The sequence below is a fragment of the Tachysurus fulvidraco genome, chromosome 14 (genome assembly GCF_022655615.1).
Source record: "Tachysurus fulvidraco isolate hzauxx_2018 chromosome 14, HZAU_PFXX_2.0, whole genome shotgun sequence".
Taxonomy (NCBI): domain Eukaryota; kingdom Metazoa; phylum Chordata; class Actinopteri; order Siluriformes; family Bagridae; genus Tachysurus; species Tachysurus fulvidraco.
In genome coordinates this window covers 25,928,204-25,953,328 of record NC_062531.1, presented here as the reverse complement: position 1 = coordinate 25,953,328, position 25,125 = coordinate 25,928,204, and the positions used below count along the sequence as shown (strand labels likewise).

Below are 25,125 nucleotides of genomic sequence, written 5' to 3'. Positions count from 1 at the left end.
TCCCAGTTCTGAATTCCCCCTAGTTATTTTCGTGTTTTAACTGATTTGTCATGTTATTGTCTGTCTTTAGCTACCAGTTACACTGTAAATGATTAAAGTAGGTGTTAAAAACAAGTCAGATTTGAACTGAAACAGTGTTATATCTGTATATTGTTCCTCCCACAGTGAAGTTCCGCATCGTCTCCCTGGATACCAATTTCCTCACCTACGAACAGACGGTTTGTAAACTTTTATCAGTTCATAATTTTTAGTATTAACTAGTAAACATATTTTTTTAGTATTAACTAGTAAACATAATTTTCTAGTATTAACTAGTAAACATAATTTTTTGTATTAACTAGTAAACATATTTTTTAGTATTAACTAGTAAACATATTTTTTTAGTATTAACTAGTAAACATAATTTTCTAGTATTAACTAGTAAACATAATTTTTTGTATTAACTAGTAAACATATTTTTTTAGTATTAACTGGTAAACATAATTTTTTTGTATTAACTAGTAAACAATTTTTTTGTATTAACTAGTAAACATATTTTTTTGTATTAACTAGTAAACATAATTTCTCAGAATGTCAAGTCAAAGATGTCACAATTTAATAAAATTATAAATGAAAATGAACTAAAATTATGCCAATTAACAATATGTAATAAAAATATGTACTTGTGTAAGTAATAGTTAAGTTTATTTAAAATAATTAAATAAACAGATCATAATGCCTTTTTTTTATTAAAAAAAAGTGAGAATTTAGGGTAGAATTAGAGTTAGAAAAATGTGGCTTTAACTCTAACTATGGGAGACACGGGGGCTTAGTGGTTAGCATGTTTGCCTCACACCTCCAGAGTTGGGGGTTCGATTCCCACCTCCGCCTTGTGTGTGTGGAGTTTGCTTGTTCTCCCCGTGCCGGGTACTCCGGTTTCCTCCCCCGGTCCAAAGACATGCATGGTAGGTTGATTGGCATCTCTGGAAAATTGTCCGTAGTGTGTGAGTGTGTGAGTGAATGAGAGTGTGTGTGTGCCCTGTGATGGGTTGGCACTCCGTCCAGGGTGTATCCTGCCTCGATGCCCGATGACGCCTGAGATAGGCACAGGCTCCCCGTGTGGAGGAAGTTCTATTCTATTAATCAGAAATAATAGTTCAAGTAAACTTTTCCAAGGTTGCAGAGAAGAACGCAGCAGAGTCCTGTGGAATATCAAACATATTTATTCAATACACTTGCAAGTGTGAAGTCAGTCTGTCCCGACCTAAGTCTGAACAGAGTGAGTTAGTTGGTTTAAAAAGCAGTTCTCTTTTTATACAAGATGCTGGACCCAAGGTTCATAATAATGTGTCCGTGTGGCCTCTTCCACTGATCTTGTCATCCTCTAATCTTGTCATTTCACAGGCAGGGCAACGGTCATTTCCCATACATCTGCAAAGTTCTTATCTTTTAGGCTTAGGGTGCAGTTTGGAAAACAGTTCAATCCCCTTTGTTATCCTTGCTGTTCTTAATTTCAGGTGTGTGAGTGTATTGATAAAGAATGTTCGATGTTCATTTTTGTTATTCACAACATTTTTCTATTACACCCGTGACCCGAGGTAGTTCGGATAAGCGGTAGGAAATGAATGAATGAACTCTAACTACCTTTTTTTTGCATTGAGGCATAATTAGAGTGTATAAATCATGTCAAGAGCATTGTTAAGACATTCCATGTGTATTATGATGATTTATAAAAGCAGGATTTATAAAAAAGTGTTACTCATATACAATCACTGTATGTTTCATTTGATCATAAAAGCCTATTTTCGTGTGTTTTTTTTTTTCAGTTTCCAACGATAGAAGTGCAGGTACGATGCCATGCCACAGAGTCAACGCTCACTAACTCACTTTTATAACATGTTTTGCCTTAAAAGAATCATTTCATCAGAAATATTGTATTCTTACTTAATGCTCATGGTGAACAAAGCATTCATTAATGAATTGGTTACTGATCATTTTTAATCTCATGACTGTATTTTAGGAGAAAAGAGTATCGTATAAATTTTGTGGATTTATTTTCATGTCAGGATCCGAACTCACACCGTATCGGTCAGTGGATGAACGTCGCCACGTCCAGCGGTCTGGTGGATCTGTCGTATCCCTTAAACTGTGAGGCCACAAATGGAGTTTATATCATCACTGTATGGGACGAAAGATACAAAGAGTTCACACAAACGTTTGAAGTTAAAGATTACGGTAAAATCCCAGTTTATCTTTATTAATGCGTTTACATTAACAAATATATCTAATCTGTATTTTAGTGATAATTCAATTTAAAAAAGGGTAAAATAGTGTTTTTCTTTATATATGATTTTTTTATGAAGATGTTACATCACCGTCTGTTTCAGTTCTGCCGACATTTGAAGTTACAGTAGAGCTTCCTCCAGTCATTACCATCCTGGACACCAAAGCTACGCTGAAAGTTTGTGCAAAGTGAGTGTTAACGATTTAACCAAGCTAAAGATTTGTGCTGGAAAAGAGATTGTTTTTCTATTTCTTCACTTAAATAATTACATATTACTCATTTTAACACAAATTCCTGTCAGTATAAAGCGATCTGATCCATATTCCATAACAATATCTGCAGATGTTCATACGGGAAGCCGGTCAGGGGGACAGTGAACACAACAGTCTGCCATAACAGTTACACAACACCAGACATCTGCAAGAACTACACAATGACGGTTAGTACAGTGACGGTTAGTACAGTGACGGTTAGTACAATGACGGTTAGTACAATGACGGTTAGTACAATGATGGTTAGTACAGTGACGGTTAGTACAGTGACGGTTAGTACAGTGACGGTTAGTACAATGACGGTTAGTACAGTGACGGTTAGTACAGTGACGGTTAGTACAATGACGGTTAGTACAGTGACGGTTAGTACAATGATGGTTAGTACAGTGACGGTTAGTACAATGACGGTTAGTACAGTGACGGTTAGTACAGTGACGGTTAGTACAATGACGGTTAGTACAGTGACGGTTAGTACAGTGACGGTTAGTCGTCTTTACCTTTAAAGCAACAGAAAATTGTTGTGAAACTTCTCAGTTACGTCTTTGAATGAAAACAAGTAGATTATAGAAAATAATGAGAGCTTTCTAGAGTGTATTTATACAAAACCAACAAACCATCACACCAACACACCAACACACCATCACACCAACACACCATCACACCATCACACCAACACACCATCACACCATCACATCATCACATCATTACACCAACACACCATCACACCATCACACCAACACACCATCACACCATCACATCATCACATCATTACACCAACACACCATCACACCATCACATCATCACACCAACACACCAATACACCATCACACCAACACGCCATCACGCCAACACGTCACCACAACATCACACCATCACACAACCACGCCATCACACCATCACACCAACACGCCATCACTCCAAAACCCCATCACGCCAACACAATGGACAAGACAGGACCAGAGACAACAATCATTTATAACCAAAGTCACCCAGAACTGGATAAAAAAAATTACTGAAGATGAGAAAATAACTCTGTTTATTACAAAAAATACATTTATCAATAGAAGTTTTAATTACTTCAGTAAGTAGAAGTGATACGGAAGCTCTTTTGTATAAAAAGTCTTATGTGACTGAGTTAAAGCCATTTTTAAGTAAATATCCTTTTTTTCTTGCTTTAGACTGACGAGACTGGCTGCGGAACAGAAATCATTGATCTGACAGAATATGCATTAAGTGATTCACGCTATGAAGCTTCAATAACAGCTCACAGTGAAGTGGAGGAAAACGACACCGGTGAGAGATTCTCCATATCTTAAGAACCTCGTATTGATGGCCATTCTATAAAGTTCTGTTTTTATTTGTACTTTAAACTTAAAACATTATGGTGTCGGGGTTAATGTCGCTAACCAGTAATGAAGGTTTATAAGCATCTTTATAAGTTCTTGAACAGCGTCGATTGTGTACGATGTAGAAATGAGGTGGTGTGTTTTGTGTGTTTTGTGTGCGTTGATGTATTCTGAAGGTGTATGTTCATTGCTAGCTACATTAGCTTCTGAGCTCAGTTATAACCATCACTGTAATTTTAGGATTGTGTAAATTGTGTGTTTATCCTGAAGGTGTGATTCTGACTGGCTCAGGCAGTTCTACTGTAACAACTCATATCGCCTCGCTTTCATTTGAGGATTCACCAACGATATTTAAGCCCAGAATGACATACGAAGGGAAGGTAATCATCTCGTTGAGCAGTAATATATATTTCATATATAGATACATATTGTATTTTGTCTTACATGCTAAATACGAACACGTTAACTAGCCGTGAGAACGTGCTAATCTCTCAAACTAAATACGTTATTGTGTGCAACATTCGATTAAATATTTAATTATGTAAATTAAGCCGGTACACGAGATCACAACCAGGTTAGGTAATGTCTGAATAACTTTCATGATGTGAAATGAACAGTAGTTAAAGACTGTGCTAACTAGTTAGCTAATATCAACTAAGCTATTTTATTAAGTAGTTAAATCTGGTACATTTAATATCGAGTTCATTTCTGTATAATTTTACTCAAAGCTACATCTTCTTAGTTCGATTTGTTCTTTATGTTTTTGACGTCCTCTGATTTCTGCTCTTCTTCTTTTAGATTAAAGTAATCTGTGCACAATCCACACCTATAAAAAGAAAAGTAGTTTATCTGACTGTGACTTACGCTGGTCATAAAAGTTCTGTTCTGAAGCTGCTTACGAATCACAAAGGCACTGCGAAATTTTCCCTGGACACCGAACCATGGGGTCTGGAGCGAGTCTCCCTTGAGGTATGAAAAGGCTTTGCATTATTTATTTATTTATTTATTTATTTATTTATTTATTTATTTATTTATTTATTTATTTATTTATTTATTTTTTAAATGAACCCTCATATTCTGTTCATGGGGAAGAAGAAGAGCAATTCCAGCTGTTTGCACCTCTGGTCAATGTTTATTTTCAAATAGTCCCACAATACTTAGCATTTTTTCGACACGGTGGAACTTTTCTCAGTTTCTCTGAGGAAAAAAAAAATTAAAACACTTTGAGGGGAGATGGGGGCTTAGTGGTTAGCACGTTCGCCTCACACCTCCAGAGTTGGGGGTTCGATTCCCGACTCCACCTTGTGTGTGTGGAGTTTGCATGTTCTCCCCGTGCCTCAGGGGTTTCCTCCGAGTACTCCGGTTTCCTCCCCTGGTCCAAAGACATGCATGGTAGGTTGGTTGGCATCTCTGGGAAATTGTCCGTAGTGTGTGAGTGTGTGAGTGAATGAGAGTGTGTGTGTGTGTGTGAGTGAATGAGAGTGTGTGTGTGCCCTGCGATGGGTTGGCACTTCGTCCAGGGTGTATCCTGCCTCGATGCCCAGTGACGCCTGAGATAGGCACAGGCTCGACGTGACCCGAGAAGTTTGGATAAGCGGTAGAGAATGAATGAGTGAATGAAAACACTTTGATTACAAACACATTGGCTTCTCACACCTGAGGCTGATGGTGACGCCTTCCAGGACAAAACAGTCTCCCACACATCAGATGCCACTTCGCCATCCTTTCCTTCCAGAGTCTTGCTCATAGGCTGTATGTTTAGATGTTTTGGTGCACAATAAAAAACCCTGACAGGAGAATTCAGGCAGCATTGTGGTATAAATACATCATGTTATATGCACCATGTTTGATTTGCTTTTCTTTTACATAGGCCCAGTATGAAATGGGAAACAGATCAGAAGATACAGACAATCAGCTCACACCACAAAACCCCACAGCAAACCTCTGGCTTCAGCCTTTCTACTCCAAGAGCCAAAGCTTTATTAAACTGAGGAGATGCTCAATAACCTTCAGGTGTAATAGAAAAGCTGTCATCAGGGCTCAGTACATGATCCACAGCACAATCCCACCACACCAGGAGACCATGACCTTCTTCTACATGGTGGGTTTGACTTTAACTATAACATTAAAACATTGGAATTTAAATAGTTTTCATGAGTATAATTGAAAATCAGTACTTTTTTAAAGACCCATGCAGTGAAGCCTCTCAGGTTTGAAGAATCTTCAAATTTCAAAAATCATGGCTGATTTTTTTTTTTTTTTTTGTTCTTTTAACCAGAAATAATTTAATGTACTACAAATCACATCCTTATTTTACTGTGTCCAGGTGATGAATAAAGGACATCTGGTGCAGCAAGGACGTATCACGAAAGCCATCAACCCTGGAACAGGTTCATGAACATCACACAATCAATAAACACTAAACTCAGCACAACATATTAAAGGTGGGGTCTCTGATGTTTGAGAAATGTTTCAGAAAACTGAGTCGGGACGATAAACTAAACAAAAATCAAAACAAATGTGCAGCCAATGAGCAGAAAGGGGCGTGTCTTGTCGATATGGGTGGAGAGAGTGTTCAGTGCGCATGTGTGACGTTAGCAGAAAGCGGTTTTAACATCAACATGGAGGATAAAAATAAAGAAAGAAAGAGAAGAAAGACTTACGATAAGGCAAGAAGTAGGACGTGTTAATATAGGATCAGCTTTCCAGCGCTGGAGAGAACTGAAGGAGCAGGAAGTCGGCCGCATATTCACAGGTTGGAGTTTCCCGAGTCAATAACTCCTGAGCTAAACACTGTTACTACACAAATAACACCTCTTTCTTTCCATTAGTTGCCTGGGTTACGTATGTATGTGTGGGCGGAGCTATCGAAACAGGAGTGGGTTTGTTTTGGTGATTTCCGATGTCAACATTGGCTTTCAAACATCGGAGACCCCACCTTTAAACCAATGCGGCTATTGATTAATATTTATTAATATTACCAACTATTAATATGAAATTCTTATTGGGGTCAGTTTTGAAGTTTTATTTTTAAGTTCTTGACTCATTCCCTTGAAGCCTTTAAATGGTGCTGTGTTGGTTGTCATACAATTACCGTGTCAATTTATTTATTTATTTTTTACAGAGCACAAGGGCAAATTAGTTCTTACATTGGAGAACATGTTGGAGGTGTCTCCGGTCGCTCAGGTGGTCCTTTACACCGTCCTTCCCAGTGGTGAGGTCTTGGCAGACAGCATGAACTACCCTGTTAAGCCGTGTCTTGTAAATAAGGTCAGAAACAAAAAACTACTTTATTACTGAAAAATACTAAATTGCCCAACTTAAAAAAGTCACACACTGTATTCCATTTGATTGAATTTTGCTTTGATTATGACACAAATTTGAGGGGGCACGGTGGCTTAGTGGTTAGCACGTTCGCCTCACACCAGGGTTGGGGGTTCGATTCCCGTCTCCACCTTGTGTGTGTGGAGTTTGCATGTTCTCCCCGTGCCTCGGGGGTTTCCTCCGGGTACTCCGGTTTCCTCCGCTGGTCCAAAGACATGCATGGTAGGTTGATTGGCATCTCTGGAAAATAGTCCGTAGTGTGTGTGTGTGTGTGTGTGTGTGTGTGTGTGTGAGTGAGTGTGTTTGTGCCCTGTGATGGTTGGCACTCCGTCCAGGGTGTATCCTGCCTCGATGTCTGATGACGCCTGAGACGCCTCTACACAGGCAGTAGAGAATGAATGAATGATTTTAATTAATCTGATGTAATTTCAACACATTTATGTCTTAGTCCAGAACTGCATTCGTTTCTTGTCCTGATCATGAAGAGTCGGACTGTTGAGTAAAGTCTTCTTTAGCACATCCCAAACATTCTCAGTGTTGTTAAAGTCTGCATTCTGTGGTGAATAATCCATGTCTCGTGCTCCCTGAACCACTCTCACAATTTGAGCCAAATGAATCCTGGCATCAGCATCTTGGAACATTCTCGTTCCATCAGGGAAAAAAGAATCATTGACGAAGTAAATCTTTTTTTTTTTTTTTTTGCTGTCTTTCAGGTGTCTCTCGACTTTTCACCTTCTACGGAGCTTCCTGGTGACCAGGTGTCACTGATGCTGAAAGCCGCTCCAGGTTCCCTGTGTTCAGTAAAGGCAATAGATAAGAGTCTTCTGCTGCTGCAACCAGAGAAGGCGCTCAGCATCCAATCTGTACGTTCTAAAGAACTAAATGACCCCGAAGTCCAGTCATACAGCTCATTTCGAATGTGTAGTCAGGGGTAAAAATATTTGTTCATGGGTTCTCTGCTAAAGCTAGAAGATGCTAATGGTCTTTTTTCAGTGAATTTCCATACATTATTATTCCATCAAGAATGTGTCCAGAAACTGTTCCTCGATCTGTTAGTATATTTACACACAAGTACAATGTATTTTATAAAGTTAGGCATTAAAGACACAATGGCAGTTCATATGAAGAATGTCACACCCGTTACTCCAGGTGTTCAACATGCTGCCCGTACAAACACTCTCAGGATATCCACACAGCATCTATGAAGAGGATTCAAGCCCATGCTGGGAAAACCCACCCATCTGGAACATCCCGTACGCAGCAGAAACGTCTAAATCTCTCAGTTATTTACTGAACGTTGGGAAGGTGGATGTGTACAACACCTTTAAAGTAAGACATCTAAGCTTCATGATAACTTGGTACTGTAGAGTGTTGCAAAGTGTCATATTGAAATCACGATAAAAACATGCATTAAAAAATAAACAGATGGGAAACGATTTTGCTCCTTTATTCGCTCAGGGTATCGGAGTCAAAGTCCTCACGAATGCAGAAATACAGAAGCCTTCAGATTGTTTGAACAGTTTGTGGCATATCACCGGTAAGTGGTTTTTCACAGGCACGTTTTATTCTTTTATTTATTATTATTATTTTTATACTCTTTTATTCTTTATTTCGTTTTTCGGCTTTAATTTGAAAATATATAAAGATTCACTTTAATGCCAGATGGAAATGTGGTAACCTAGCAGTTAAGGTGTTGGGCTAGCGATCGGAAGGTTGTGAGTTCGATCCCAGGTCCACCAAGCTGCCACCGGTGGGCCCCTGTACAAGGCCCTTAACCCTCAATTGCTCAGTTGTATAAAAAAATTAGATAATGTAAGTCGCTGTGGATGAGGGCGTCTGCCAAATGCTGTAAAACTAAAATGTACATTTATGGGTGAAGTGTGTAGGAACTGCATCATAGTATTTTAGATACTCTCTCCACACTAGAGGTCTTCTCAGGTCTAAAGAAATGTACCCGACCCGAATCACTTTTTACCCGAACCCTACGAGCATTTTTTTTTTTTTTCAGAAAGACCCGACCCGAGACAAACCCGAAAAAAATTAGACCCGAGTCCGACCCGACCCGTTGGCAATTTTTTTTTACCCGACTGGACCTGACTGGACTCAAAATTAGAATGGAATGGACTGGATTCAAAATTGATTGACAGGTCTGTTTCTACGAAAATTAGCTTACCGCCAGCCACACGTCGCCAGCCACATGTCGCAAGCGGTCTTGTCAAACAGAGGAGAGGTTGGAAAAGGACTCGAGTCGATGCACACACACGAGATACAGTAGTTCGGGTCATCTCTGGTCCGTTCGGTAAAAACACATTCATTTTAAATTACCCGAGACCTGACGCTGCTATTATTATACCCGACCCGTGTCCGGGGCACACGTGAAACTTTTAGACCCGAACCTGCTTGGTTCTCGGGTCTGACATCGGTTTTCCGGATCTAAGCGGACCCGTGAAGACCTCTACTCCACAGCCTATCCACTTGCTTATGTAAGTAATCTGGTCATGGAACAGCTGAGCAAAGAGACCACATCTAAAAAAGTGTTTACAATGTTTTTTACACCGTTCAGCCATTTTGGATGTACGCTAAAGATATTTTAACTCCGCAGTAGTCTCATAAACAGCTTAATAACAACAACATTGTCAGCATTCAAATATATACAGTATAATCTGACTGTACATCCATTTTTAACCCCAGATACAGAATCCAAGGAAGCACCAGATGTCCTGAACAAAGGAACGACTTCAGCTGACTCGAGTCGACCGGTCGTTACAATCCACAAATATTTCCCAGAGACGTGGATCTGGGATCTCGTTCCAGTCAGGTGTGCATGTGGTTTCATCCTTTTCATATTTTATACCTCTGTGTTACTGAGTCAATGTTATTCCCTCTACAGTCAGTCTGGAGTGACAGCCATTAATAAAACAGTCCCAGACTCCATCACTACATGGCAGGCCGATGCATTTTGTACATCACCTGTGGGGTTTGGAGTCGCCCCGAAAACTGAGCTTATTGCCTTCCAGCCTTTCTTTGTGAGCCTCACCATGCCCAGCTCTGTCATCCGAGGAGAAGTGTTCACACTCAAAGCCACCATCTTCAACTACCTCAAAAGCTGTATGATGGTGAGCTGAAATGTTTGGTCTAATTACATTTTGTCAAACTAAATATACATTTACATATAGAATTATTAATACTGCATCACAGCATGAAGAGAACATGACATTCTGTTGGGTTTAAAAGTTTGCACAAAGTAATGCACTATATAAACGTTCACTGAGAATGAGAAGAATTGAGGTATGAAATGCCATATAGTATGGGGAACTGTTTCTAAAGACCATTTAGACATCACTATTAGTTCCACTGGGAAATTGGTGAATCCTATCAATTATTCCTGACTGGGGCCCAAAAAATCAGCTTTTATCATGTATCATGTACATTTTGCTATGTAAATGTTGCAAAGTTAAAATGAAGAATAATCCGTGTTACTGGAGAATAAGCAACAGTTGTCCTGCATCGCTGATTTCTCAGGAATATTTCTGATATTTTCAGTTTCAGGATTATCTATATATCTGCCAGTGGGGACCTAGCAGGGACCCGCTACATCATGTATCATGTACATTTTGCTATGTAAATATTTCTGATTCCCACCTGTTATGGACCGCCGTGCCGTCCACGGCACACGACCACTAGGGGATGAGGCTACATCAAATTTGTTGTAGCTTTTAAGCATTAAATCCTCTAAATACACGGTTAAATTTTATATTGTTTGAAAGCTTAGACTCTCAGGATTTTATTAAGCCCACAAACAAAGCATAATATGATTTATAGCCATCATACTAATTTAATCCAAATTGATAGTGAACTGAACTAGGCGGCACTAGACCAGTTGTTCCCTTACTTTTTTTTAAATGCTTCCCTTTCTTCACTGGGGTAATATTTTCCAAAACAAAAGCTTGTAAAAAATCCCCAAGAGTCTAAGGAACTGGAATATGTAAGCCTTTTAATCCAAAATGCTTTGCTCGCCTCACAAATATTAAATATTATAAATATTAGCAGACTTCTAGGCAAAGGGGTTCTCTTTGTTTTAGGCCTTTTAAACTGACCATGCAGTCTTTTAATACAAAGTTATACAGTAAACAAGTAAACAAGAAAAACATGAACGGACGGACATGTCCATAGAAAAATATTCATATAAAATCCATTTTTGAGTCTTTCGACTTGAATTTTTTGGTGAAAGCCAAGACATGTGGCTATGACCCTCAGTTGTTGGTTAGCTCCTAACATGTTTTACAGCAATAAGATTAATCAGTTTATCAGTAAAAATCTCAGACGGAAATCAAAACCCTCCATTCTAGCCTCTGTAACTTTGTGTCAGAAAGGCCTAGAATCACTCTGACACTTGTATCTGAAACTAGAGTCTTTCCAATGAGACCAGGCTCACCCCTGTGTGTCAAAGTATGTGGGAGCTTTACCACTTTTTAGGTGGGTAGGTCATGTAGAAGAAAATCATGAAAATAGGGGGTGTGGTCCATATGAAAATCAGACCGTTTTTACTTGTAGTGATTTATATGCATGGATTATTATGGATTATTATATTAGTCAGTAACATCTTTTCCATCAGTTTAATCGATAAGATGGATTATTTTTCAAATAACTGATGAAATGTGACCTGTTTTACAGGTACAGGTGACTTTGGAGGACTCGCAACAATTCTCAGCGGACGATTGTGAAGACTGTAGTTATACACAATGTGTGTGTGCTGATGAGAGCTGGACCGTCTCCTCGACCATCATGCCGCTGGTCCTGGGTACGTAAATACCTGAAAATGGCAGAAATCAGCAAATAAGCCTGAACAAATGTCTGTATATATATATATATATATATTTATACATGTGTGTGTGTGTGTGTGTGTGTTACAGGTGAGATAAGCTTCAATGTGACAGCGGAGGCCGTGCAGTCGTCGACTCTGTGTGGGAAGAATGCAGTTATTGTCCCAGAGAAAGGACACATCGATACGGTCATTAAAACACTGCTAGTGCTGGTGACTGCATTATTACTTATTATAATAATTTTGTAACCATGGATCATTTGAAGGAGTCTTTAAATTCCAGCTGACATTATTTACAGATTTCATTATTGTGTACAATGTTGAACAAACAAACCAATGAAACAGACGAAAAACAACAAAGACATAAATAACGGTTCTGTAAAAAATGCTCTAGATGCATTAAAAATAAAAACTATTATATTACTTTCATTGACAAAATTCTGGCAGCTCGGCGGTTTGGACCACATGTAAGTGAGAGCAAAAGTTGGAACAATAATTAAAACCCTGCTATAAATATGAGGAACATATCCAGTGTAAATAATGACGAGACAAATTAAGTTACATATGCTTTAATTTTAATTTCAGGCTGAAGGAACCAAACAGTATAAAAGCTACAATGAACGTCTCTGTCCATCAGGTCAGACACACACCTCGTTCTCACCCACAGACCTTATTTATTACGGTGAAGAATGTAAGATCTTTTGGGTTTGGTCTGGAACAGGTTTCAAGGCCTTCACCAGAGCTAACTCTAAACTTGTGTGATTTCATTGCATACAAATCCGAATCATGTAGAATTTTGGACCTGCAGTGTTTCTGTACAATGTTCCTTGTTTCTCTGCCTCTATTAGACGACGTTACAGAGAAGACAGTCTCAATAACCCTGCCTGAGGAATTTGTAGAAGGTTCAGCCATAGCCTCGGTCTCTGTGCTCGGTGAGCTAAAGAACTCTTTCTGTTTAATCAGTTTATATTATTTTGGTAAATATACAGCATCAAAACGATTTATAAGTGAGGGATATAATATAAGAAAATAGTTTTTTATATATAATTATTACTACTTATTGTTTTTGTTTTAATCACAAATTGCTTTTTTTTTTTTTTTTAATTTTCCTAATGCAAAAATTACCTATACGGGTTCATAGGTGGGGAAGTTGTGGCCTAATGGTTAGAGAGTTTGACTCCTAGCCCTAAGGTTGTCTGCTCGAGTCTCGGGCCGGCAATACCACCCCCTCGGTATTGCCGAGGGGGTGGTATTGCCGGCCCATACCACAATGAGTTGCCCCTTGAGCAAGGCACCGAACCCCCCGACTGCTCCCCGGGCGCCGCAGTATAAATGGCTGCCCACTGCTCCGAGTGCGTGTTCATGGTGTGTGTGTGTGTTCACTGCTGTGTGTGCACTTTGGATGGGTTAAATGCAGAGAACAAATTCTGAGTATTGGTCACCGTACTTAGCCGTATGTCACGTCACTTTCACTTTCACTTTCTTTCATCTAGAGAGACTCAAGTATGCACAGCATGCACAGCATAACCCTGATATGTCGATCAAGAAATGGTACATTTCATGCGACATTGTCTCTGTACAGGAGATCCGATGGGCCGAGCTCTACAGAACCTGGCGAGTCTCCTGGCGATGCCGTACGGCTGCGGAGAGCAGAACATGCTACGCTTCGCCCCTGACATCTTCATCCTGCAGTACCTGGAGAGCACCAACCAACTCACTCCTGAGATCCTGAGCACAGCTCAGACCTACCTCGTCAAAGGTGACAAAACCTCTCTGTAGATTTGAGGATTACACAAAGTGACATTTATTTATGTACAGATTTAAAACCCTCAACTGTTTTTGTCATTTTTTCACTTTTCCTAAACAGGATACCAGAGAGAGCTGAACTACATACACAATGATGGATCTTACAGCGCTTTCGGGACAAGCGATGCGTCAGGAAACACATGGTGAGTTTTGAGGAAAAAGATCTTAAATATACAGATTAAATGATGAAACAGGCAATAATTCATTAATAATTGACTGTAACTGTTGTGTTTATGTTCTCAGGCTGACGGCGTTCGTGATGAAGTCATTCGGAAATGCGAAGAGATACATCTTCATAGATCAGGTGTTTGTGGACCAGGCGAAGTCCTGGCTCGGGCAACATCAGCAGGAAAACGGATGCTTTGCCTCAGTGGGACAACTTATTCACACCGACATGGAGGTCAGGACACCAGAGTCAATTCAATTCAATTCAATTACACAGTGAGGTATCAATGTATTTTATTCTCTCTCTCTCTCTCTCTCTCTCTCTCTCTCTCTCTCTCTCTCACTCTCAGGGAGGAGTGAATGATGAATTGACCCTCTCAGCGTACATCACGGCTGCGATGCTGGAACTCAACTATACAGTTACAGTAAGAAAAGCATATACACAACACTCAAAAACATAGAATGTTACTCTGATATTACATTAGTGAAGAATCTTACTAATCTGTCACTATATATATACATTTATTAATCTACATCAGGACCCTGTGGTGGACAACAGTCTTACATGCCTGAGGAACGCGTACACTCACATGAACTCCAACTACGCCAAGGCTCTCCTCTTCTACACCTTCACCCTGGCTGGAGATCAGGGGATGAGGAACACACTTATCTCAGACCTGGATGCAGAGGCCATAGTCTCAGGTCTGACTCTGTCTCTGTATCTGTTAAGTTGTTTTCGTGTTCCTCATGTTTTCAGCCCTTCGATGTTTTTCCTAATAAACCCCCCTTTATCCCCGCATTTGGGTCTTTTGATCTCTGTGAACACACCCACTTTTTCTGACAGACTCAAAAAGGGATAATTATTCCTGGCACCTACTTTCTGTGGAGTTTCTCTTTCGGGGCTTTTGGGATTTTTTATCCCCCTGGATTCCTAGTGTTGTTCGGTGGACTTTGCTCTGCATCTGTTCCTGTGGAGGATGCCTCCTCACTTCTTGCCCGCAGAGGATGTCACCAGCCTGCTCTTTTTTGTTGGTTTTCCTCGGTGCCCTGCGACATTGCTTCGCACCTGCTCCTGTAGGTGATGCCCCTTAACGTCTTGCCCGCGGGGATGTTGCACGCCTGAATCTTCTTCCCATTTTAGTTTTTTTTTTTTTACCTTTGCTCCTGTGGTGGAGGTGGTGGATGATTTTTTTTTTCGCCTCCTCTCCCTTTATGGACGTGTGTCTGACTGCAGCTTGGCGGGGTCTGTCGCTCTGCCCTCCTGCTTGGTTGTGGCTGTCGCTCGGCCCTTCTGCTAGGCCGTGGATGTCACTTGTCCCCCTCTGACTACGTCGCCATGTTCATTGCTTGCACCACCTGCCTCATGATGTTCCTTGCTTTTCCTGTCTGTTGTTGTTTTGTGTATCACACGTGTTTGCACCTGTTCCCACCTCTGCACACCAGTCATTGGTTCCCAATTACCTTCCCTGTGGTCTTGCATATGGTTTTTGCTGAATCTTTGTCTTCGGTTTGTTGTTTTTTTGTTTCCGTGTTTTGTCTTAGTAATTTTGTCTCTGTTTCTGTTTAGTTGCTTCCTTGTTCCTAGTGTTTGTAGCCCTTGTTATGTTCCCCAATAAACCCCATTTTATGTCCCCTGTATTTGGGTGTAATTCCTTTCCTTTTTCTGAAAGATGGTGTCTGTTTTACAGTAGATATAATCAGTTGTTGTCTTTTGGGAACTTAGTGTTGCAGTGTTTGTGGTAAAGGACGTTGTAGTGTGTTTAGTGTTCCTTCATGGGAGATGACTCCAAGGAACGTTGATATTGGAGAATTTTGGTGTTTGAACTGTGGATGTTAGATCTAGAATGTTAGAGGAGTCATTTTTTGTGTTCTGAATAAAAAGTCTCTGTTTCTGTGTTTAACTCAGACTGTTTGTAGTTTGTTGGTGTTTTTGGTTGTGGATTTCGTGTTTGTTGGAGTTCAGTATCCTTGATGCGTATGAAATGTTCAGAATGTTGTTATCTGAGAATGTTGGAGTTGTGTGAATTGATTTGGAATTGTTTATGTATAATGTGTAACGTGTGTGTATCATGTATGTGAGGTTTTTGGTGCTGATTGGAGAAATGTCATTGACTTAAATATGTGTCTAATATCTCCATCAGGTGGTGGACGTCACTGGAGCAGAGTGAGCGATGGATCAGTGACGGACTCTTTGGAAGTAGAGATGACCTCGTATGTGCTTCTGGCTCTGATGTCTGGACCCGAGCTGCCCGGGTTTGATCTGGATTACAGCTCCAGTATCGTCCACTGGCTTTCTCAGCAGCAGAACGCCTTCGGAGGCTTCGTGTCTACACAGGTACAAATCTTAAAGATATTAACCCCACACTTTGAGAGAGTGCTCAACTTTCCAAACTTTAACTTCTAAAAAGAAGATATATCTGTTACACCAAACAGGCTACATGCTAAAATCGCTGATAAATGTATAAAGCATTTTATTATTTTACAAAGTTTTTAAACATATAAAGGGAATAAATTTAGGGTTAGGGTTAGGGTAATTTAAAGGCCCGGGATAGGACACATGACGAAGTGTTTACACACCAGCAAGTCCATATAAGGGCATCTACATCACATTACTTCAGCATCTATTTATCAGAGTCCCATTCTCATTTTACATACGTAACCTTGTGTAGTTCACATATATGACAATACCCACACCTCCACACACTGGTCGATAACTGTGCCAGAGGCCACGAGAGAGCACGAGCAAATTCAGAACAGAACATCGATAGCACTGCAGATTATTATACCAGAGAGGACCAACCTGCCACAGCACAGATATATTCAAGGGAAACACCACTGGCTAAGACACTGGATGAGGTGTACCCCTCTAGTGGAGTGAGCACTGATGCGGTGAGTCGAGGCAACAAGGAGCTACTAAGAGAAGGTTGAATTGGTCGTGTCACACACTGGCTAAAACTTGAAGAAACAGAGATCCCAAGGTAAAGGTGTACAGATAAAGCCTTGCCCACGTCTGTACCAGGGCATCTCAGTGAAAGGACCCTGGTCTCTGCCCAGAGCAGAATCTGCTGCACCCAACCTGAACCACCCTGATGACTTAAGTAAGAAACCACAGCAGTGCTCTCTGTGTGCACTTACACATGGAAGCCCCTGAAGTGTAGAAGAAAGTGTTTCTTGGGAGGGCGACTGTCCAAGGGCGACTGTCCAAGGGCGACTGTCCAAGGGTGACTGTCCAAGGGCGTCTGTCCAAGGTCGCTCCCCAACCTGAACACTCAGTTCTTACGCTCAATACACATTTAAAGTGGAACCTCATTTAAACTACAAAAAGGGAAAGCAGTATAAAATGCTTGAACATGATGTCCGGGGTTCTTACTGACTCAGATGAACCCAAAGTACTTCATGTTTTTTGCCACCAAAACGTTCGAACAAAAAAGTTGTTTAAAATAACTTTTTCTTATCAATTCTGCAGATTATGTTTGAAGTTATATGATGTCATATTTTAAAAAAAAGGTTTTAAATTTTTGAGAGAAATGCTCAGGACATGCTTCGTCTGTCGCAGTGTTGCCTCAAAGTAATGGTACAAGTCTGGAAATGTGTTCACTTTATATACTTTCCCATCATCTAGGACACTGTCGTGGCTCTTCAGGCTCTGACCAAGTACAGCTATGCCACCTACAGTCCAGCAGAGACTGTTACAGTTACTATAACCTCACCATCAGGGCTGATTAACACCTTCACCATCAATCAGAGTAACAGACTGCTGTATCAGGAGAGTGAGCTGCAGGAGGTTCCTGGAGATTATAACGTTAAAGCAGAAGGGAGCGGCTGTGTGTACGTGCAGGTCAGTAGATCACGCAGGTTCTCAGCAGGTCAGATTGGGAGGATGAGTTGCACTAATATTTTTTTTCTTCTAGTTTAATTTGCACTACAACATTCCTTCTCCTTCTGATGACTCGTCATTCACCATCTCAGCCTCAGCACCTGGAAACTGCAGGGACCCAAATCCGTCTCTGGACGTGATCATTACTGTCATGTGAGTTCTACTGCAACTCCATAATTTACAAGAAAGAATTGAAAATAATCTCCATTCATTTGTGCAATGTAATGTTTTATTAGGCAAAATGTCTAGTAAAGATATTTAATGCAAGACAGAATGAATGCCACAGTTTTAAGGAAGAGGAAGTTTTTTAAAATTATTATTCATAATACATGTGACGTGACTTACGGCTAAGTACGGTGACCCATGCTGTATTTAACCCATCCAAAGTGCACACACAGCAGTGAACACACACACACACCGTGAACACACACCCGGAGCAGTGGGCAGCCATTTATGCAGTTGAGGGGGTTCGGTGCCTTGCTCAAGGGCACCTCAGTCGTGGCCGGCCCGAGACTCGAACCCACCACCTTAGGATTACGAGTCAGACTCTCTAACCATTAGGCGACGGCCCCGGTTTTCGCATATTACAGGCTATTATGAGCCTGGGGTCAGAGCGCAGGGTCAGCCATCGTGTGGCGCCCCTGGAGCAGGTGAGGTTAAGGGCCTTGCTCAAGGACCCAACGTAGATATCTCAGCAGTTTGTGGGCTTGAACCCCAAAATTCTGATTAGGGACCCAGCACCTTGACCAGAAACAGATTTAGTAAAAATGTCCCATTGTCATATATCAATTGTCTAGACATTTTTAAACAGTAAAACAGATCTTACATATAACACTGTATAAAATAATGAACACAGTCTGTGAGGATATCAGATTTATTTTACAGTAATAAAATGTCTAGAGGTTACTTTTATCGTATATAAAATATGTTCATCAGGTAGTTTAGAACAAATATAGAGAATGTGAGTGATTAACGATCTTTTAATTTTAGATACAACGGCGAACGTTTGAAGACCAACATGGTAGTCATTGATGTCAAGCCTCTGTCTGGGTTCAGTGTGGACGCGACGTCGGTGCAGCTCGTCCACTGCAACACAAATGTAACCTAGTTATTTACCCGGAACTGTGAATCATGAACACAGATATAAATATTTATAATTACAATAATACAGTTATTATTAACAGAACGTATCATTCATGAGTTATAAACACAGTGAAACTGTTCCAAACATCTGTACATTAAACATGTAAAAAATATCTGTTTTTATTATCTTTATTTTAGACAACTGACGGAACGGTGAAACGTGTGGATCAAAGCAAGGGCAACACAATCATCTATGTGAATGGAGTAAGAACACACACACACAAACACACACACACACACACACACACACACACACACACACACACACACTCACACACACTCACACACACACACATACACACACACACACACACACACACACACACACACACACACACACACACACACACACACACACACACACACACACACACAGTCACACACACAGCCACACACACATACACACACACACACACACACACACACACACGATGAACAGAGATAATTTGATCAAATACACTGTTTGTCTGTTTTAGCTGATACATGGTGAGGAGAAGGTGTACACCGTGACGCTCATGCAGGACCTTCCAGTCGAGAACCTGAAACCAGCGGTTGTGGAGGTTTATGACTACTATGAGACCGGTATGCATCGATCTGTACTTCACTGTGTATCTGTGTCTCTCATATAAGAACTAAAGCCTGATTTCAGTGTTTTCTTCTTCTTCTAAAGGTGAGAGAGCTTCAGCTGGTTACATCTCTCCATGTCGACTTCAGTGAGAGTCTGTACCTGATCTCCATTAAAGCCAAACAACAGCTTTTCCCACGTTGGCGTTATTTTTAAGAGAATTCTTTGAGTAGCTTCCAATTATCATATCAAGTCTTTCCATTTCACAAAAGTTCAGTAAAGTATGAATAATGTTTAATTTTTTAAAATATATAATGTGTTTATATTGTGTAATGTCACCCTAAATCTAAATCTGCTAAACAATTCAAATAATTAAAATTACATAATCCACATGCTATGAGCTAACAAAGAAAAAGAACATTATAATTAAATGTGCCAATAAAGGTTTCATCTGCACTGATCGTTAGTGTCACGTGTGTCGTTTTCTCATCGTAGTCTCTGTATATACGAGTGGCATCGTACAGATATGTCAGATTCACCAAAACACTCTAAACCCATATTTACCAGATCTGCTTTTTTAGTAAAGAAAACTCACAAAGATATTATCAGGGCTGTCAAGTGTGACACATTAACGCGACAGTCCCTCATTTGGGTCTTTTGTCACGCAGAAAACTGACTATTTATCATATATTTAATAAGCCGCAGCGCCGAAAAAATGTATCAGTCCGCACCGCTGTCTCTATGGAACCGGGCAGGAACCAAGCGCGTCTCAGCTTTTAGTTCTTAGTCGAGCCTGACACTTATCAGCCAATCAAAAAAAGAGGCTACACAACAGCCAATCAGAAAATAGCACTGTTGTATCTGGGTAAGATTTAACGCAACAACCAATGAAAAAAAACATATTCATTAGAGAGGGTATTTTCAATGGTCGGTTTGAGCAAAACCTCGACAGGAAACCGCTCGTTTCTGGACAGGACATTGTCCTCGATCATGTCCCTAAAAATGTCTGGACTTGTGCTGAACTGTTTTATATGGGAGCAACATTACACATGATAAAGGGGTCCAAAAAGGCAACAAACACTTATAATAACCCAGTCATAATCTCTCTCTCTCTCTCTCTCTCTCTCTCTCTCTCTCTCTCTCTCTCTCTCTCTCACACACACACACACACACACACACACACCCAAACACAAAGGGGTTAGTTGCTAGGGGGATGGAAATGTCACTCTTGCCTGTCTTCAACACTTGAGAGCCCTGTATTACTAAACTTATATGTTATGAGCGAGACCTAAACACTGACATCTGTTGCTTTCACTACTCCAATGACCAATTAGCCTTCACCTTCTGACCAAATCAGGAGTTGCAGATTGTAAAATACAACAAAGTTAGATCATGTACTGTGGCATGAGACCATTCGATTACAGATCCTCTTTCTAGATCAACCGTATTATTTTAAAATCAGTGCAAAAGTTGCTTGGGATTCAAAGCACTGTGTATTTTATGTTATGATGTGGTCATGTCTTCTGATTCTAGTAAAGACCGTCTACATTTTAATTCTTGGTTTCCTCACTGATGGCTTTTTGTCTGAGATACTGGAATGTCCCAATCGTTTGTGTCCACTTCAAACTGCCCCAGAAACACTCTACATTTACATTTACGGCAGATTGCTCTTATAAAGTTCACTAGGACACAGAATTCCATCAGATGTTATGAGCCTAAAACTATGTGGGAAAGATATTTTTCCAACTACATAAAACACTCTCACTCATTCATCCGAACTTCTCGGGTAGAAGATCTTCACCAATCGTTTGAAGGCATGTCTTCTGGTTCTAGTAAAGACCGTCTACATTGTGTAGAATATTTCACATGCAACTGAATTTGCTGGAATGTATTCTTAGGTGGGGGGGGGGGGGCACGGTGGCTTAGTGGTTAGCACGTTCGCCTCACACCTCAAGGGTATGGGGTTCGATTCCCGCCTCTGCCTTGTGTATGTGGAGTTCGCATGTTATGTTGTCCCCGTGCCTCGGGGGTTTCCTCCGGGTACTCCGGTTTCCTCCCCTGGTCCAAAGACATGCATGGTAGGTTGAGTGGCATCTCTGGAAAATTGTCCGTAGTGTGTGTGTGTGTGTGAGTGAATGAGAGAGTGTGTGTGCCCTGTGATGGGTTGGCACTCCGTCCAGGGTGTATCCTGCCTCGATGCCCGATGACACCTGGTATGGTATTTCTGAATACATTTCTTTTATTTGTCTTATGAAATAAAGAAACAGCTAATGATATGCCTCAGGCCTAAGGGGTCAAATCCAGGTGCTGGTTTTGCAGAATAGAGTCACTTGTTCTAACACAAGGCGACAGTAGTGTTGTTCAGATGTTACTGACTCAGCTAATGACCGAGTGATTAAGATGGTTAAGTTTGCAATAATGAACATTTTAATAAATGCACAAAAGTGTAGGTTTGTAGTGTTTCCTTGCATAATTAAGTGTTTATTTAATTTCCTTGTTTTACCCATATCAATATGAATTATGATGCATACTTGAATATTAAGCATATAACTCTGTGACATGTGATCGTGTTATTCTCAGGATATGATTATGACCTTGTTGTGTATAAAGAAGCACTAAGAAGGCACCCTGTTATCTTATTTACTCTAATGTGGACACATGAAACCAGACCTGAGCAGATCAAACCAGACCAAGTCAGACCAGATACTAAACATACACTGGAGACAGAAAAACCATCAGTGATCAAACCGTTATTGCATAGAAATGATAAAAAAAGGTTATGCTAAGAGCACGGATAGCTCAGTCGGTAGAGCATCAGACTTTTAATCTGATGGCTTAGTGGTTAGCACGTTCGCCTCACACCTCCAGGGTTGGGGGTTCGATTCCCACCTCCGCCTTGTGTGTGTGGAGTTCGCATGTTATGTTGTCCCCGTGCCTCGGGGGTTTCCTCCGGGTACTCTGGTTTCCTCCCCCGGTCCAAAGACATGCATGGTAGGTTGATTGGCATCTCTGGAAAATTGTCCGTAGTGTGTGTGCGTGTGTGAGTGAATGAGAGTGTGTGTGTGCCCTGTGATGGGTTGGCACTCCGTCCAGGGTGTATCCTGCCTCGATGCCCGATGACACCTGAGATAGGCACAGGCTCCCCGTGACCCGAGAAGTTCGGATAAGCGGTAGAAAATAAGTGAGAGTGAGAGAGAGGTTATGCTAAGCTCCTGGATGATCTACGGCTATAAATCCTTATTCAATCAATTGCTCAGGCACAATTTGTCATGTTCTCTAGTTCTTTAGAACGGCATAGTTCTGTTTGTTCTTGCTTTAAATTATGTTTCATCAATGTTTTTGTCTGTTGTGACTTGCTTCACAAACACTGAAGAATATATATTAGAGAAAAAAGTTAATAAATAACTATCTTTACCTCAGTTCACCTCGTTCTCCATTCAGAATAGAAACCAAATGATTTATATAACACCAAAGATGTTAGTCATAACATCGGAGGAAGAGGAACACGATGACCTTAAATCTGAGAAGAAGTTCATATCTTCGTATCTACAGTGTTTTATATTTGTGTTCTGTGAAGAAAGATTAACTAAAATATGAGATGAACTTTCACCAGATGTACAAACCCAAAGTACTTTAAGTGGATGAAAGAAAGAAAAAAGTTGTGAAGTAAAAATGTGAATTTAAATACTAATACTAATATTAATACTAATAATCATAACAATTACATACACAATTTCCATTCTAGAAAAGAATTAACAATATTTTCTGACAATACAATCTATGGAATGTTTCAATTGTACAGAAATAACACTGTAATTATTCGTTCATTCATTCATTCATTCGTTCATCTTCTACCACTTATCCGAACATATCTTTATTGTTGTAATATACTGTGTTTTGTTCCCTCACACATAAGATACATCGTGACTCTAAACTCCCTTAACTCCGATTAAGGAGATTTATTACAGGAAGCAACTCGTGAAACATTTCATTATATTTCTAAAGTTTTGGCAGTTCTACATTTACGTTGTTCGTGTAGTTTCCTCGATACATTAACACTTCGTGTTGTCGTTTGCTTGACCCACGTTTTCTTAAAGCTGCCATGCCAAATCCAACTTAAAGCATCGGTGTCAAACTTTCTTATTTAGCTGAAGGAGGATTAAAAGTGAAAAAGAAAGAAAGGAAAAAAATGGAAAAAAGATCAGTTCACAATTAATGATCGGTTTATTTTTTAATAAATATATAAATATATCAGTTTATTATAAATAAATATATAGAAATATAAGTAACAGAGCCTCAGACTAATTTTCACCTTAAGTTATTTTTTCAAGTAATTTCAAGACAAAGTCAATTTATAAATATCACTGATAATTAAATCACACAAACAGAGAAATAGAAGAATAATTCTTGAGCTGAAATTTGTTCAAACATTAAACTGAATAATAATAATAATAATAATAATAATAATAATAATAATAATAATAATAATAATAATAAAATATCTGTGCACTATATTCTAACCGAAAGCTTGTTTTTGTGCCATAAATACACAATGTTAATATATGCCTCTTAATAAAATTCTCTGGACTTGAATTGTAATGAAAAAATATCAAATTTATCTGTGTTTTACATTCCTGTGTGAACCCGTTGGTTCTTTTTATCGAATGTTTTGTTCAGTGAACATACGAAGCAAGGCCAGAAGAAGCGATATACAAAAGGGTGATGCTCACAAAACACATGAAGGACCACAAAGAAAACTTGTAAAACATTTGGGTGGAGTGAAGGTTAATACCACAATAAATACCACAAGTGCCCTAAGATAATTTTTCCTGGTTTGATTGTGCTGGATTCTGGTCCAGGATGGGGCCTTCTAGAGTCACGCTCGCTTTGTTTTTGCTTCTCTCAAGCATCGTAGTACAAGTGATCTCCAATGACAAGTAAGACCCTTTAATATTTCTCCGATTTTCTCTTTTTATTATGGAGAGATTAATAATGCAACATTTTTTTTTGTTTTTTTTTGTTAATACCGTACGAACGAGATCATAAATTTTCAGATTAGTTTGTTATCATTTGTAGAAGGTGCTGAGAATTTTTTATCTTAATTAAAAAGTGTTTTGATTGGATTAAATTACCTTTATGCAACTTGCTTACATACTGTACAATGGAATTTGTCATTTGTGTGTTATTTGTATAAGAGCTGATATCAGAGGTAACTTGCACGTCCTTGATGTATCCTTTGGTCCTAAAAACTGTGGTGATTTGTTCTACAGTCACCAGTGTGATGGTTTATGCTGAAGCTTGTGATGTTTAATATCAAATGCTTTTGCAAACCTGCAAACGTGTATTTGCATTTACGTTCCAATTGTTTACAAATCAGCATTAAAAAAACGTTAATAACTATAATTAAATTAAATGATTAAATAATTAAATACCGAATAAAAAAATGATCAGGAAGAAACCTCGAGAGGAACCGATATCATTTCCCTTTTATAACTAAACTATATGTTGAAAAAGTGAAAAGTAAAAAGTTATTACGTGAAAT

At 39.7% G+C, this 25,125-nt stretch overlaps 1 protein-coding gene across 2 annotated transcripts; it reads left to right on the top strand.

The window, feature by feature from the left end:
* On the top strand, nucleotides 1-20,039 carry LOC113656699 (alpha-2-macroglobulin-like protein 1). 2 transcript variants are annotated; one of them, XM_027168047.2, is made up of 32 exons: nucleotides 1-218; nucleotides 1,806-1,826; nucleotides 2,046-2,214; nucleotides 2,367-2,451; nucleotides 2,606-2,702; nucleotides 3,714-3,828; nucleotides 4,152-4,261; nucleotides 4,680-4,850; nucleotides 5,752-5,982; nucleotides 6,208-6,271; nucleotides 7,006-7,151; nucleotides 7,919-8,068; nucleotides 8,355-8,534; nucleotides 8,664-8,742; nucleotides 9,897-10,023; nucleotides 10,096-10,321; nucleotides 11,880-12,006; nucleotides 12,119-12,240; nucleotides 12,613-12,664; nucleotides 12,876-12,959; nucleotides 13,610-13,786; nucleotides 13,895-13,976; nucleotides 14,077-14,233; nucleotides 14,349-14,423; nucleotides 14,538-14,700; nucleotides 16,140-16,333; nucleotides 17,621-17,836; nucleotides 17,910-18,028; nucleotides 18,866-18,974; nucleotides 19,157-19,222; nucleotides 19,495-19,600; nucleotides 19,689-20,039. In XM_027168047.2, the coding sequence occupies exons 3-32, from the start codon at nucleotides 2,076-2,078 to the stop codon at nucleotides 19,733-19,735; spliced, it is 3,816 nt and encodes a 1,271-aa protein (XP_027023848.2). In that variant the 5' UTR covers nucleotides 1-218; nucleotides 1,806-1,826; nucleotides 2,046-2,075; the 3' UTR covers nucleotides 19,736-20,039. The 2 variants fall into 2 exon arrangements, with proteins under 2 accessions (XP_027023848.2, XP_027023847.2); XM_027168046.2 differs by having other exon boundaries at nucleotides 12,613-12,718.
* Nucleotides 20,040-25,125: the final 5,086 nt, after the last annotated feature.